General features: G+C 35.8%; 1 protein-coding gene across 1 annotated transcript in view; it reads left to right on the top strand.

Moving 5' to 3' along the window:
- Positions 1 to 14800, top strand: part of DYNC1LI1 (dynein cytoplasmic 1 light intermediate chain 1) — a 45456-nt gene extending 30656 nt beyond the window's left edge. The window contains exons 5-13 of the mRNA XM_082663837.1: positions 2236 to 2405; positions 4692 to 4785; positions 7317 to 7452; positions 8040 to 8151; positions 9898 to 9957; positions 10084 to 10128; positions 10790 to 10910; positions 11852 to 12007; positions 13833 to 14800. Of these exons, the coding sequence (XP_082519963.1) occupies positions 2236 to 2405; positions 4692 to 4785; positions 7317 to 7452; positions 8040 to 8151; positions 9898 to 9957; positions 10084 to 10128; positions 10790 to 10910; positions 11852 to 12007; positions 13833 to 13945 (1007 nt within the window). The 3' untranslated portion in view covers positions 13946 to 14800. The remainder of the gene's footprint in view (positions 1 to 2235; positions 2406 to 4691; positions 4786 to 7316; positions 7453 to 8039; positions 8152 to 9897; positions 9958 to 10083; positions 10129 to 10789; positions 10911 to 11851; positions 12008 to 13832) is intronic.
- The last annotated feature ends 1724 nt before the right edge of the window (positions 14801 to 16524 follow it).

Raw genomic sequence — 16524 nt, 5'->3', positions numbered from 1 at the left:
TTCTTGCCTTTCATCACTTTAAGTATATAATGCCACTCCCTTCTGGCTTGTAGAGTTTCTGCTGAGAAATCAGCTGTTAACCTTATGGGAGTTCCCTTGTATGTTATTTTTCATTTTTCCCTTGCTGCTTTCAATAATTTTCTTTGTCTTTAATTTTTGCCAATTTGATTACTATGTGTCTCGGCATTTTTCTCCTTGAGTTTATCCTGTATGGGACTTGCTGTGCTTCCTGGACTTGGGTGGCTATTTCTTTTCCCATGTTAGGGAAGTTGTTGACTATAATCTCTTCAGATATTTTCTCTGCTCCTTTCTGTCTCTCTTCTCCTTCTGGGAACCCTATAATGCGAATGTTGTTGCGTTTAATGTTGTCCCAGAGGTCTCTTAGGCTGTCTTCATTTATTTTCATTCTTTTTCTTTATTCTGTTCCGCAGCAGTGAATTCCACTATTCTGTCTTCCAGGTCACTTATCTGTTCTTCTGCCTCAGTTATCCTGCTGTTGGTTCCTTCTAGTGTAGTTTTCATTTCAGTTATTGTATTGTTAATCTCTGTTTGTTCCTTAATTCTTCTAGATCTTTATTAAACATTTCTTGCATCTTCTCGATCTTTGCCTCCATTCTTTTTCCAAGTTCCTGGATCATCTTCACTATCATTATTCTGAATTCTTTTTCTGGAAGGTTGCCTATCTCCACTTCATTTAGTTGTTTTTCTGAGGTTTTATCTTGTTCCTTCATCTGGTACATACATAGCCCTCTGCCTTTTCATCTTGTCTATCTTTCTGTGAATGTGGTTTTTGTTCCACAGGCTGAAGGATTGTAGTTCTTCTTACTTCTGCTGTCTGCCCTCTGGTGGATGAGGCTATCTAAGAGGCTTGATGGGAGGGACTGGTGGTGGGTAGAGCTGACTCTTGCTCTGGTGGGCAGAGCTCAGTAAAACTTTAATCCACTTGAGTGTTGATAGGTCGGGCTGGGTTCCCTCCCTGTTGGTTGTTTGGCCCGAGGCAACCAAACACTGGAGCCTACCTGGGCTCTTTGGTGGGGCTAATGCCAGACTCTGGAAGGGCTCACGCCAAGGAGTACTTCCCAGAACTGCTGCTGCCAGTGTCCTTGTCCCCACAGTGAGCCACAGCCACCCTCTGCCTCTGCAGGAGACCCTCCAACACTAGCAGGTAGGTCTGGTTCAGTCTTCCCTGGGGTCACTGCTCCTTCCCCTGGGTCCTGATGCACACACTACTTTGTGTGTGCCCTCCAAGAGTGGAGTCTCTGTTTCCCCCAGTCCTTCGAAGTCCTGCCATCAATTCCCACTAGGCTTCAAAGTCTGATTCTCTAGGAATTCCTCCTCCCATTGCCGGGCCGCCAGGTTGGGAAGCCTGATGTGGGGCTCAGAACCTTCACTCCAGTGGGTGGACTTCTGTGGTATAAGTGTTCTCCAGTCTGTGAGTCACCCACCCAGCAGTTATGGGGTTTGATTTTACTGTGATTGGGCCCCTCCTACCGTCTCATTGTGGCTTCTTCTTTGTCTTTGGATGTGGGGTATCTTTTTTGGTGAGTTCCAGTGCCTTCCTGTCGATGATTGTACAGCAGCTAGTCGTGATTCTGGTGTTCTTGCAAGAGGGAGTGAGAGCACGTCCTTCTACTCTGCCATCTTGGTTCCTCTCCCACATTAACTTTTTTTAAGTGAAGGTTTTGACAATTTTGCAAACGATTTCTAAAAACTTACTAGTATTGATAATATCTCCCTAGTTTTTATGGGGGTTATAGGGTAAACATGGCTCAAGATTGCACCTAGGTAAAGAGGAGGAGACCTGAATAAAGGGTTTTGAGAAAGGAAGTTAATATTAGAAAGCCATCTGGAACTGTCTTTTAGATTGTGGAAACCTTCCCCCCCCCACGTATTTATTTTTTCTTCTATCCTTTCAGTGCTCTTTGTGAATTAGAGCGGGTAGAGGGACAGAGCTCAGTTGTGACTTGCCCACAGTAATTTGCACAGATTGAACCAGGCCTGCATTGAACCCCACTCTTTGGAGCCACTCAGTGTTTTATTCTGCCTCCTGATAATTAATGTGGGTCCAGAGTTTCTGTACTGTCTTTGAATTGGATTTCTCAAAACCTTTTTGTTTCTTACACAAGACTAAGTGTGAATTCTAGTAACATATGTATTTAGACGGCAGAAAAGCTACCTGCCGAAATAAAAAGCCATTTCTAAACTATGTATTAAATTATTTACTTTGATTTTCAGTGATTAGAGACTTTCAAGAATACGTAGAGCCAGGAGAAGATTTCCCAGCTTCTCCTCAGAGAAGAACTACCGCATCACAGGAAGACAAAGACGACAGTGTGGTTTTACCTCTGGGTGCAGATACACTTACACAGAACTTGGGCATTCCAGTACTAGTAGTTTGCACAAAGGTTAGTTTGCTTCCTACAGATTCTACTACTGATGCTAACCAAGGATGAACAACTGTTTTATTTTCTAGGCTCCTTTTGGAGTTGACACATTAGTTTTCCTAGGTAACTTTTCTTAATAAGAAGATATAATAGTTTAAAATATTGAATGATATTCACATGTTTGTTTTGTGAACTTAATCATAGTTTTCTTTGAAAGAAAATGTTACTTCAGATATTCTAAAATTTGTGATCAAATTTCATTTTCCTAATTCCAGTTAGACTTCAAATTGTATAGTCAGTTTAGTAGAGATAGTTACAGGTAAGATGAAAACTATCAACTTCATAAAATAAAATATTTTTCCACAGTAAGTTTTATATACTAATATCTTGATATTAGAAAATGTACTTAAAATAGACTTAATTTTAAAGATGTATCAATACTCATTATGTAAAGTTGATATGCAGTTATCAAAGGCCTTTATTTAAGAGATTCTGGTAGGATTACTATTATAAAAATTCTGTTAATTTAGTTCTGTCACTGTATACACTTTATAATACAATCAAATTTCCTTTAAAAAATAATTTAAAGTTCACCTTCTTCCTATTTGGTCCTAAGTAGTATGTCTTTACTGTGTAAGCCATGGAATAGTTAAGATAATTACAGAACATATAAACGCTTTTGAGATCTAAAATTATTATGCTTTTTGTAATGTAAAATTTTCACATCTGAGTGAAGGAGGGTGTGGAATTTGTTCACCTTTGGAATAAAAATATAAGAAGTTTTAAATATAGCTTAAGTTTTACTTTAAACACTACAAAAATTATCAATAACAAAGGAATGTGGGGGGAGCATTTAAAATAATTAAGTCAAAGTCTATTGTCTGCTTTTCAAATGGTGATTCAGGTGTAGTTAATTGTTACTTATATCTTTTGCATAAAATTGTGCTTAAACTCTTACAATAGAATCCTTTTGTCTGTGGTTTGTTTGGGTTTTATTTTGTTTGGCAAAGAGCTGTTTATTGGCAGATATTTTCCTGTTTTTACACCACAACTTGCCTTATAAAAAGCCCTTTATTTTTCAAAGAAAAAATGTCAAGCTTTCAGGGGACCTGAATCAGTATCAGATGAGTCATAGATTCATAAAATTTTCAAGCCAAAAGAGATCATCTACAGTATTTCACAGAATCAAAGACACTGTCAGTTCTGCTTCAGTTTAAGAGCTTTTAAAGTGTGTGGGGGGATGGGGGAATGTGTGTCTCAGGATAGATGAAGAATAGTAGTTCAACTCAGTTTAAAGACGCTTGAAATTGAGACAGAGAGACTAGGTTTCTTGCCAGATCCTCATATTTCAGTTAAAAATGTTTTAAAAAGTTTACTAAACTATCATGCTTCACCAAAAATGTCATAAGTCAACAATATAATAATATAAGTATCTTTAATACTTTGAAATAATTACTCAGTGTTCTATAACATAGACAGTATGCTATATCATGTTTATTTAAGGAGACTGTCCTATGTTATATATATGCATAACAAAAAATTACATATCAAAAAAAATGACATCAAATTTGCCCCCAAACTAATATTAGGTATGATGGACATTGTTTATTTTTAAATTTCATAACCTTCAATTCACAAAAGTTTTGATGAAGTTAGTTGGATATCATGATGTTTGAACATGCCTTAATTTTTTTCCTAACATTTTTTTTGTAGCAAGCAGAATTCAGAATTGTTTCATTGATTGTACAGGTGACATTTCAGAAATAGCCTGTAATTCCCCTTTTTTGCTGTTGGTGAAATTGAAGTGAGAGTGAATAAAAGCACCAGAAAAGAAATAAAGGTCAATTAAGAGCTATCAAATAAGCAGAGGAACAAAGGGGAAATAGTGAGAGGTGCAGACTCCCTGGATATACAGAGTGTTTTATAGAACTAGAATAGATTTTAGATCTTAAAAACTTTGTTCTAGGACATAAGTCGTTGAGTTAGCAAGTATGACCGCCCATTATAAGCTTGTCCTGTTATTCTTCATTCCTTTATGTACTAAAACTTTCTCTTTGGTGTTCTCATCTCATTCAATATATCATAGAAATCAGAGCTTTTTAAAGAAATAAAAGTATTCATTAGTCTTACGACTCCAACTAAAAGTCTCTAGACATATAGGAGTAATTAATATTCTAGGTTCTACTGATGAGTCACTGTATCAGAGTGGTAGTTTTGTGATATTCCCTCACCCAACATTGAACTGTTTAAATCATTATATTATTATTTAAAGTTAATATTGTTTTTTAAATTATTTTAACCCATTAGTGTGATGCCATTAGTGTGTTGGAGAAAGAACATGACTACAGAGATGAGCATTTCGATTTTATTCAGTCTCATATCCGGAAGTTTTGTTTACAGTGTATCCTTTTAATACATTGATTGGTGCAGTGTTCCTTAGCTGTTTGCTTGTTTGTTTGTTTAAGTAAAGGAATAAATCGATGACTTCAGAAATTCCATAAACTTTTTTCCTCCTGCCTCTGGTTGGAAATTTCAATTCCCAAATCATTTATATCTAGGTATTTTGAGATATAAAAGCAAGTATTGAAATATGTAACTTTGATTTGCTGTTTTTAAACTACTGTGATTAAGAAAAATAATGATCAGACTTATGTAGAAAATTCTAATGAGTTGGCATTGAAAACATTCTTGCAGAAAACTGGTATTCATTTCTTGGGGGTGGGTGGTAGGGAAAGATCAATATTTGGGTTTGTGTGTTCTTGTTTTTAATTTGTTTACTGTTATCTCCACTATAGTCTAATGCAATGGTTTTTAAATCTGGCGGTGCCCATCTAAGACTTACTGAATTGGAACATTCCAAGGGGAGGCTGGAGAATCTATGCTGAATTTTAAAAAAGCTTTCTGGGTAATTCTGATGATCACAAGGTTAAAAAACCTAGCATAAGGAATCTTGTGTAGTCTAGGTTGCAAGGATTATATGAGCCAGTGAATAACATTTACAACTAAACAAAGGATAAAATGAGTGAATGCTTTTAAGAGAATTTCGTGTTGAAAACTTCAGACAGCTTGAGAGCACCAAAGAGAGGTGTTCTCACTTGCCCCCTTGGATCAGATGTTTTGCAGTTGCATTCACCAATCAAAGCTTTTGGGTCTGAAAAGTGAAGAAATGATAGATAGTAGGAGTAGACAGGAATAAGTAATGTACACATGTTTATAGTATCTGTAGTTTTTCATCGTCATTAATGGACGTTTAATTTAAGGACCACTTGGCAAGAGCCTCGTTGAATAATGAATAAGATCACTTGACACTGGGAGTTTCCCTTTTCCCTTTTTCCTTCAGTACTTTGTCCTCCATGGCACTTTCTCTTCTCATGTCACATAATGATTAGTTGGATTGAATTAAAGGGCATTTGTCTGCAAAAGAAAACAAAAAGAAGTAATTGAAGTAGGTGTTGATAGCCCTTTTTGTTATCTTTGCAGATTAGAAAATTTGAGAACAAACAGTCTCTTTAAACATTTATTTAAAGCTACACTTGGAAATGTACATATAGAGATGTAATCAGGAAGGAGACTGTCCACTACAATAATTACAGACCTTTAGTAGAGCTGGTTGATTTTAAAAGAATACAAAACAAGAAATCACTTCAAGATAGTGAGAGGGGGGCTGCCCTGGTGGCGCAGTGGTTAAGAATCCGCCTGCCAATGCAGGGGACATGGGTTCAAGCCCTGCCAGGAAGATCCCACATGCCGTGGAGCAACTAAGCCCATGCGCCACAACTACTGAGCCTGCACTCTAGAGCCTGTGAGCCACAACTACTGAAGCCCATGCGCATAGAGCCCATGTTCTGCAACGAGAGGCCACTGCAGTGAGAAGCCTGTGCACTGCAACGAAGAGTAGCCCCCAGCTCACCACAACTAGAGAAAGCCTGTATGCAACAACAAAGACCCAACACAGCCAAAAATAAATAAATAAGTTAAAAAAAAAAAAAGATAGTGAGAGGGTTGTGTGTGTGTGTGTGTGTGTGTGTGTGTGTGTCAGTGAGGACAACAATTCAAAATCATCTGTATTTTAAAAATTAAAAAATTTTAATTGCATTGTAAAATTTCCAGCTGTGTAAATCTTCCAAATTATAAATTGGCTCTTGTGAGAAAGATCATTCATGAAAAGTTCACACAATTAAGCATTTACTTAAGATTATGATGTTTGTTTTTACCAAATTAAGTATTACGACAAGTAGTATTTAGCCAATACCATTTTAAGGTTCATAAGCCTTGGTTTGTGTCCTAGAAAATACGAGTATCCTAATTCAGAAGTTAGACTAGTCTCATCATTTCCTCTTGGCCTGAGTCACCATCTCTCTTGAGACCCAATGGCTAGTGCTAGCATTTTGGTCATGAAGTCTACTTTTGCCTTGGATTGTTCCTGAAAGCTTCCTGATGGTTCTTGATGGTTCATCTTCTCTGTTCAGTGGATCTCCTGAGCTTTCTCCCCAAAGTCCTAATTCCTGGACTAGTAAAAACTATAAGAGACACTAGTGCAAACCACTTTTGTTGAAAAGGCAAAACAGTTTTTGATAAATAATATCCCTCCTTCATGAAGTTTAGGAAGGTTAAAGACAAAAATACATTGCCTCTTCATATGCTTTAAATGTAGAGGTAGTAGTGGTGTCAGTTATTAAATTTACCTTTACTTTCTTGGCTAATGAGATTTTTGCCCTCCTAAGTTAAATCAATTATGTAGAGATAGTTTTATTTGCATCTTAGCCTGTATATAAGTATTTTATAGTTTTGAAAGCCTTGATTACCATGTAATTATACCTTTGGAAATTATTTTTGAAACCAATATGTATAAATGCTAAGCTGAGAACACAAAATTTTATGGTACCTGTTGATGGAGTTTGTCCAAAAATTTCTTTAACGGTGTTCATTCAGATGGTGCAGCACTTATTTACACTTCAGTAAAAGAAAACAAAAATATAGATTTAGTATATAAATACATTGTTCAGAAACTCTATGGATTTCCCTATAAGATTCCTGCTATTGTTGTGGAAAAAGATGCAGTATTTATGTAAGTATACTCTTAAATGTATTGTTTTATCATGTGTTGTTGCTCCAGTTCGATGGTGTATCATCATCATCATCTCATTTTCATTTGAAGTGAGACCAGTAGACTTTTCCATGATGAGTAGGTGAGAATCTGTTCCTAGATTGTTTTATTTATAACCTGCCTTGATTTATTTATCTTTGCCTTTTAGTTTTACTGCTGGCCTGAACCCTTTTGAAAGGCTTGCTATTATAACTAAACTATCTATTGGGTGCATATATCAATGTATCTACTCACTAATTGGTTATGATACATAAAGGACCCAATGTATAATCTAGACATGCTTTGAAAAGTTATCTGAATAAATTGGGAGGTAAAAATAATTACTACCTTCTCCCCAAGAAACCTGTAATGACAGTTTTAAAATCAGGAAGATTGATAATAATTTTAAGTAGAAATTAGTAAACTTGAGTATTATAATAAAACTGATTAATTTTCCATAATTTGTCAAATTTAACTTCATAAAAATATTCCCCTTAATATGATCATGGATTGAATGAAAGAATGACTATATAAACGCTTGAGAATTTGTCATGTGCATTTCTTTCTAGTCCAGCAGGGTGGGATAATGATAAGAAGATAGGAATATTACATGAAAATTTTCAAATGTTTAAAGCAGAAGATAATTTTGAAGACATCATAAGTAAACCACCTGTCCGAAAGGTAACAGTTTTAGTATGTAGTCTTAATATTTAGGCTTTTAAACTGAGAGGGAAGTCCATAATTTTAAGATTGTAGGTAGAAAGGTAAGGGGGTCCTTTTCTATCAAGTTGTGTACTTTACAACCTAGAGCTCAACCAAAAGCCGAGAATACCTTGTTAGAATAATTGTATTGGCTTCTGTCTGTCTAGGCAGATCTTGCATCTTCATGGTCATTAGTTATTCATACTAGCCCACAGCTGTCCAGGGGCTGCCAGGTTCCTAGATTTAATTTTAGTCTTTACTGTTACATGTCATTCTTATAACTATTAAATCTCGTTTCAGGAGGTATTCTTCTTTTATATATCTTGATTTTGCTAAGCAGTATATGGTGATTTATGGTTAGATAGTATAGATGCTTATGAAAAGTTGTATAAAAATGAGCGTTTGCATGTAGTACTTCTCACTGGCTAATTTGAACGTGTTTCAGGAAAAAGTAATTTTGATTTAACATATAATAAAGTTCTTAATTAAGAACTCAAATATTTACATTAAGTAGTTAGAAATAAGAAAAGTAATGTCAAATGAAAAATCAGTTGGTGTGTTACTTGGTTTGGTTGTCTGTTAAAAGAAATGCACACATCAAAAAAAAAACCCCAATTTTTCCCATTCTCTCTTTTACCAGCAAAATTGTGCTCTAAGTTGTCTTTTATTCATTTTGCAAATATTTATTGAGCCGCTGTTTAGGCACTATTTAGGTGCTGAATAGGAGGGTGATGCAGTAGTGAATCAGTATATATGCCACCTCTCAAGTGGTGATCAGTGCTATGGAAATGAAGCCGAGTGAGGGAAGGGTGAATGAGAGGACCGAGGTGGGGAGGGCTGCAGTTTTAGAAATGATGAGGGCATGTCTCTGATGAGAGGGGAGAATGTTGAAGGCACAGGGAGCAGGAAGTGCACATGCCCTGAGGCAGGAGTGTGTGAGGGGGCCAGAGAGGCTGGAAAAGAGCCCCAGAGGGCCAGAGTGGTAGGAGAGAAAGGCCTCATCATTAGGCCGCAGTCAGGACTTTGGATTTCATGCTGAGTGGGATGGAAAGTGATGGGGGTGGGGGGGCGAGTTTGAGCACAGGAGTGATATAATCTGACCTAACCTTTCAAAGGATCGCTCTGGCTACTGGGTGGAAAATAGACTATGGCGTGCCTTGTACAGAAATAGGAGGAGCAGGAGACATTTGCAACTCCTTTTTTTTTCTTATTATTCAGCCGGTAGAAGAGGCATTATGTTTTTATTTCAGGGAAACCAGGGACAAGTTGATTTTCACTCAGCTGGGATATTATTGGCCCTTTTAAAACACCTAACTGTTGCTTAGCAGATTTTATAAGCATGACTGATATGCCTGTGGCTCTCAGGTTGTGCTGTCTAATACAGTAGCTACTAGTCACATACAGCTTTTAAATATAAATTAAGTAAAACTAAATAAAATTAAAAATTCAGTTTCTCAGTTACAGTAGCCACATTTCAGCTGCTCAGTAGCTACAGGCTAACGTATTGCACAGCACAGATATAGGATATTTATATTATTGCAGATAGGTATCGGACAACTCTGCTGTAGGGCCTTGGGGAGGGCAGCTCACCCATGTAAATATGGTTTAGGTAATGTTCATATTCTTGGTGTTTTTTAAAAAAATTATTCTAATCTAGAGAGTAAGTTGTGAATGACATTAACATAATATATTGAGACTTGCTCATTTATGCGTTGCTCATTTCAGTTTGTGCATGAGAAGGAAATTGTGGCAGAAGATGACCAAGTGTTTCTTATGAAGCTACAGGTATGAAATTACATCAGAAACAGACTTAGTATGATTAATGGTTAAACTATTCTTGTACATATTTTCTTTAAAAATACAGCAATACATGCCTGAATATCTAACCTAGAGTTTTTGTGTGTTTTTCAGTCCCTTTTAGCAAAGCAACCACCAACTGCAGCTGGAAGGCCTGTGGTCAGTATTACAGATTTTGACAAAATTACTAAAATGCAGTGCATATTGTTTTAGTTCTTTTTTTCTTAATTATATACCTGTCTCAAATGGGTATGCTTTGATATAAGCTTGAATTAAGGATTCTCCTGGAATTTGTGAGATTTTAAAAGATAAAACTTCACTCCCTTTAGAATATTGAAATCATAAATACCTATTTTGCAACATTTGTCCCACATGAGTTACTGTGCCAAACCGTTTATATGTGCTATTTTATAAATCCTCACAACAGCCAGATGAGGCAGGTCCCCCATTTTGCTGGTGGGGAAATGGAGGCTTTGGAGGACATCATGGCTTGCCTGAGGTTTTACAGCTGGTGGGATGGGATGCAAGTCCAGATTGGAGTCCAGATCTGACTCCCAAGCTTATACTCATAACCACACCTCATATTCAATATGTTCTTCTTTTTCCGTTGAAGGGAAAGTTAGTATTCTAAAATGCAGTGGGTCTCTGGTATTCTAATAATGAGGGCACAATTGCTAAACACTTCTGCCCAGGGCTTGCAGCGTAAAGGGACCAGTAGAAGATATGGGGGACAGTTGCAAAGTAGTTTCTTTTTGTGATAATTTCTGTGAAGTTGAAAGTTCCAGGGTTCTGTAATTATGGCTTTCCTATTTTTACTTAGGATGCCTCGCCAAGAGTCCCAGGAGGCTCCCCTCGAACATCAAATAGATCTGTGTCGTCCAATGTTGCCAGCGTGTCACCCATCCCTGCTGGGTCAAAAAAAATTGATCCAAACATGAAAGGTACATTTCTCTCTTTCTTAGAGAAAGCAACACAATACATTTAACAATAGAAATCTACCTAGAGTCATTCCACATTTTGCTTTAGCTATTTTCATTTTTATTCAATAGCTTCTAATCTTTGTGTCTGTCAATACAATCTCATAGTCAGTCAGACTGTGAACCATTTTATGGTGTAGTCTTAACATATCATCTCTGTGCTGTGAGCTTTATGAAAGCTTTGTGTTATATTTAATCATTCTGCTATGGTAGGTCATTGAAGAAATTCATGTTTTTCCTATAATGGGTTATCTGCAGTTAACATAAAGGAAAAAACTATATGCATTATAGTTATTTCTATAGGAATAATTGCCATAAGTGGGATTAGTAGGTGAGAGTTTGTACCTTTTTATGCCTTTTGGTGATGTTTCTCAAATGGATTTTTCAATTTACATGTCATCAACATTGAGTGTTGCAGTTTGCCCACAATCTAATCAGCATTCTCTAAGTACTAACTAATAAGAGCTTTCCCCCCTAGTATTTCCTTTCTGTTTGTATTTTTCTTCTGTGAATTGTTTATTGCTATCCTTTGCCCATTAATATCTTAGAACTCCTACTGGTTTTCATATAGCATTGGGTAACTTTTTGTAATACTTGAAGGAAATATTTCTCAACAGTTATATTTTTGAAGAACGCCTTTCAAAAGAGAGATATATTTGCATCTAACAATCTGTTTTAAATGCCTTTTGCCTTTTAAAAATAACTCTCTAATTTTTTAATAATTATCTTACGCTCTTAACACTCATATTTTGTTTTATATATGAGTAGATTAGAGAAGTTACCCAGCCTCAAAAGATTAAACTTGAATTTGGAACATTTTCTGTGTATAATTCTACAATAATAATTTATAGAAAAGTTGAATGCTTTGAGTACAAGTTTTTTATCTTAACCTTTTTTTTTTGTAGCTGGAGCTACAAGTGAAGGTGTCCTGGCAAATTTCTTCAATAGTTTGCTGAGTAAAAAGACTGGTTCCCCAGGAGGCCCTGGTGTTGGTGGTGGTAGCCCTGGAGGTGGGGCTGGAGGTGGAAGCAGTGGTTTGCCACCATCTGCCAAAAAGTCAGGTATAGTTACCTGGAGCTTTTTTTTTTTAAAACAGTTTTATTGAGATATAATTTACATACCATGAACTTTGCTCATTTAAAGTGTACAATTCAAAGTTTTAGTATATTTACAGACATACGTAAACCATTACCATAATCTAATTTTAGAACATTTTCTTCTCACTAAAAAGAAACATCCAACCTATTAGCAGTTATCCTTGCCTAACGTCCAGCCTATTAGCAGTTATTCTTCCCTCCCCTGAAGTCCTCCTAGGCAACAAACAATGTTTTCTGTCTCTTTGTATTTGCCTATCTGGAGAGTCCATATAAATGGAGTCATATAGTATATGCCTTCTTTAAAATAATGTTTCCGAGGTTCATCCATGTTGTAGCATATGTATCAATATTTTGTTTTTTTTTACTGCTGAAAAAATTCCATTGTATAGATATGCATACATACTTTATTTTTCCATTTATCAGTTGATGGACATATGTTTTCATTTCTCCTGGGTATATATCTAGGAGTGGAATTGCTGGGTCATGTGGTAACTCTGTTTAAATTTTTAAAGAACCGCCAAAGTGTTTTCCAAAATGCTATACCATTCTACATTCCCACCAGCAGTTTATGAGGGCCCCAGTTTTTCTCCATCCCTTCCAACAGTTGTTATTGTTCATCTTTGTGTTTTAGTTGTTTTGTTTTTTTGGTTTTGCTTAACCAAGTCAAAAATGTTTCTCTATTTGTGTGTGTGTGTGTGTGTGTGTTTTAATTGAAATATAATTGATTTATAATATATTAGTTTCAGGTGTACAACACAGTGATTTGATATTTTTATACATTATAAAATGATCACCACTTGTCCATCTTTTTGGTTAGAGCCATCATTTTGGCTGTGAAGTTGTATCTCATTGTGGTTTTGATTTGCATTTCCCTGATAGTTAATTATGTTGAGAATCTTTTCATGTGTTTAATAACCATTTGTATATCTTCTTTGGTGAAATGTCTATTCAAATCCTTTGCCCATTTTAAAATCGGGTTATTTCTCTTATTGTTGAGTTCTAAGTGTTTTTTATATATTCTCTTTACTAGACCCTTATCAGATATAGAATTTGCAAATGTTTTCTCCCCGTGTTGGTTATCCCTTCACTTTCTTGAGTGTCCTATGAAGCACAAAAGTTTTGAATTTTGATGAAGTCTTTTCCTTTTGTTGTTTTTATAATTGCTCCTCAGGCAGATTTTTTAACCCATTCTCCTTTTTTAATCACACCTTCTTGCCACCTTTTTCACAAGTACCTGCAGCTACCATTTTTGAACATTTTACAGGTTTCTGGGTATAAATTGAATTATTTTCTGGCTTCTCACACTCTCAGTATTGAAGATTACCTTTCTCAGTACTGCTGATTTAATTACCACTCACTCATCTTTCCAAATTCCGAAATTTTGTTGCTATTTTTGTTTTTTACTGTTCTTATTCTATGCCTTTAAAAAAGTATACCTTTATGAGATTAAATGGTAGGTGCTAGTTTTACTTCTATTTGATAACAGACGCCATAATTTAAAATGAGGGAATTTAGGGGCTTCCCTGGCAGTCCAGTGGTTAAGACTGTGCTTCCACTGCAGGGGGTGCAGGTTCGCTCCCTAGTCAGGGAACTAAGATCCTGCATGTTGCGTGGTGAGGCCAAAAAAGAAAAAAAAAAAAAAGGGAATTTATTTTTAAATTAAGGATGTTTATATAACTGTGTTTTAGATAAAGTTAATGAAACTGTTGGCAATTGTTAAATGAAGACACATTGGTGTTAAGGATATTTTGACTTATGTCTAAATCTTGGTTTCTTTTCCTTTAAATAGGCCAGAAGCCTGTCCTATCAGATGTTCACGCGGAACTAGACAGAATTGCACGAAAACCAGTTACAGCTTCTCCTGCAACACCCGCATCTCCTACGGAAGGAGAAGCTTCTTGAAGATACCAAATAAAGCCATTTATTCAGTTTTCTGGGATAATGTAAACTTGCCTCTGCCTTCTCCTTCAAAAGTGGAATTAGGGAGCTGGAGTGCTTTTTCAGATGGACTAATAAATTCATGTCTTTTTTGTGTATGTGGTTGCCCATTTTATAAAAGGGAAGTATACAGAAGAAAAATTATCCTACACTATGTAGGATTGCTATTTGCATTGCCACTTTGCGTAAGGAAGTAATTTTGGATTTTGAAAAACTCAAATTTATAGATCTGAAATACAGCCATGTGATCATATTCTAAAGGCTACTTAAAACATATAGGAGGGTTTGAGAAGGGCAGAAAATAATATGCTTTGGGCATTCGACTTACTTGGAAGGAAGTCCAAGCTTATTTTAGTTAAGACTATTAAAAAATCATTAAAAAAAAATTATGTGTTAGTTTTGCTGGAAAGGAAGATCAGTTGTCAGATTTTCCACACCAACGTAAATATACCACCACACATGGAATATGCTGAGAAAATGATCAGATAGCATTTCATACACTAGTCATTGTCTCAATCCATGATCCTGTAAGTTGTCATCAAAATATGATTTAGAAATATTGGTCAAGATTTGTTTCTTTAACTGAGAAGAAAAGAAAGCACACTGCCTAAATGTGTAAAAGAAAAATGCAGAGGTTGTTAAAATGTAAAGAGGTAACAGTCTTTGGATTTGTCTATATATATATATATCTACATATATATATATATATCTATATATCTATATATATTGATATATATATATATGGCTCTGCCTTAATATACCCCTTTTTTGTTTGTGACTTTCAACTATAATCAGTTAATAAAGTATTTATTCTCTGCATTCAGGTTCAAATAACTTGTTGCATTCTCTTATATTTAAATTTGTATTTATCATATAATGAATAAGATTTGTTAGTATTTTAAAGTGTTTTGACTTAATAGGATTATTAAGCTTTCTGATCTTCTTTCTAAGAGATGAGTACATGAGATTCACTGCCTTGTCAAAGGAATTTACCTTGATCAGTACGTCTTCCCCATAAACATGTCTTGAACTACAGAATCTTACATCAGCATTCCTAGTAGTAAAAATAGAGCCTTATATCATTATTTAATGGACACAAGCTGTTTTAAAAGTTTGGCAAGTGCACTGAAACATAGCTACTCCCTTACAGGTGAGATCACCTGGTAATAGTTCCACCTTTTCAATACTCAGATTTTAGTCCTTGTTTTGGAACCTTCATGAGAACAGTTTGATTTTCCTACTGAAGTTCAGCTAAAGAACACATGTACATTTGACCTATTGTGTAATTTCAGATAATTGGGGGACAATGGTTACTACCATTTGCATTGATCTTTGTTATAACTTTAAAATATATATTCCAAAGATTTTTTTTTCAACAAAATATTTGAGGACAGTACCTCTACTATCAAACATAATTCTTTCATTAGAACTTTAAAATCTGTTTGGTTTTATAATAGTATTTGTCTCCTAATGGGTGAATGTAAATACTAAAAATATATGAGAGGGTTATAATTTGTTTCAGTGTGGGAAAAACTTAGGATGTTTGTGGGCATGGAAAAATTAATTTGCAAAAACATTTTGTTTAATAAAATATGAGATGAAAAATGCCATTGATAAAATCTTCAGTCCGGAAGGGGTTCTGCAGTCCTGGTGTTGTAAAGACCAGTTTTTCTAAACTAGTAGTACTTGATGAAGTAAGTGAAACTAATGAAGAGCATTGCAGACTGTGCATTATGGTATACTTTGGTATGTCTCCTGTGTTTGCATGTCTAGACCAACTCATGTTTTTTTCTGTGTGACATTGGAGATGTACTAGAAAATCCTCAGAATTACATTGTTACCTGAAGTAATTGTAATTGTTCACTTTATATGGGATTCAGTTTTAACTAATCAAAAATCTTGCGTTTACTGCGTTTAAACCTATTTTTGTCCCTATTTTTTTTTTTTTTTTTTTTTGCGGTATGAGGGCCTCTCACTGTTGTGGCCTCTCCCGTTGCAGAGCACAGGCTCTGGACGCACAGGCTGAGCGGCCATGGCTCACGGGCGTAGGCGCTCCGCGGCATGTGGGATCTTCCCGGACCGGGGCACGAACCCATGTCCCCTGCATCAGCAGGCGGACTCTCAACCACTGTGCCACCAGGGAAGCCCTGTCCCTATTTTTGCAAGGAAATTTGTTTTTAAACTACTTAATCTTTTTTGTTTGTTTTTTTAGCACTTTTTATTGAAGTATACAGTACAGAAGAGTGTACAAGTTACAGGTGTATGGTTTGAAATATCACAAAGTGACCACATATAACCAGCATCAGGATCAAGAAAGACGGTGTTATTTGCACCCCAGGCGCTTCCCTTGTGCCCCTTGTCAGTCCTCCCACCCACCAAGTAACTACTGCCCTTTCTTCCAAAGCTGTAGATAAGTTTTACTTATTTTTAAGCTTTATATAAATGGAATCTTAACATTTATATTCTTTTGTGTCAGGCTTCTTAGTATTCTGTGGTTCCTCCATTTTGTTGCCTATAGCAGTAGTTACCCATTCTCATTGCAC

The sequence above is a fragment of the Grampus griseus genome (assembly GCF_964374135.1).
Source record: "Grampus griseus genome assembly, chromosome: 10".
Taxonomy (NCBI): Eukaryota; Metazoa; Chordata; class Mammalia; order Artiodactyla; family Delphinidae; genus Grampus; species Grampus griseus.
This window is presented reverse-complemented; position numbering and strand designations above follow the sequence as displayed.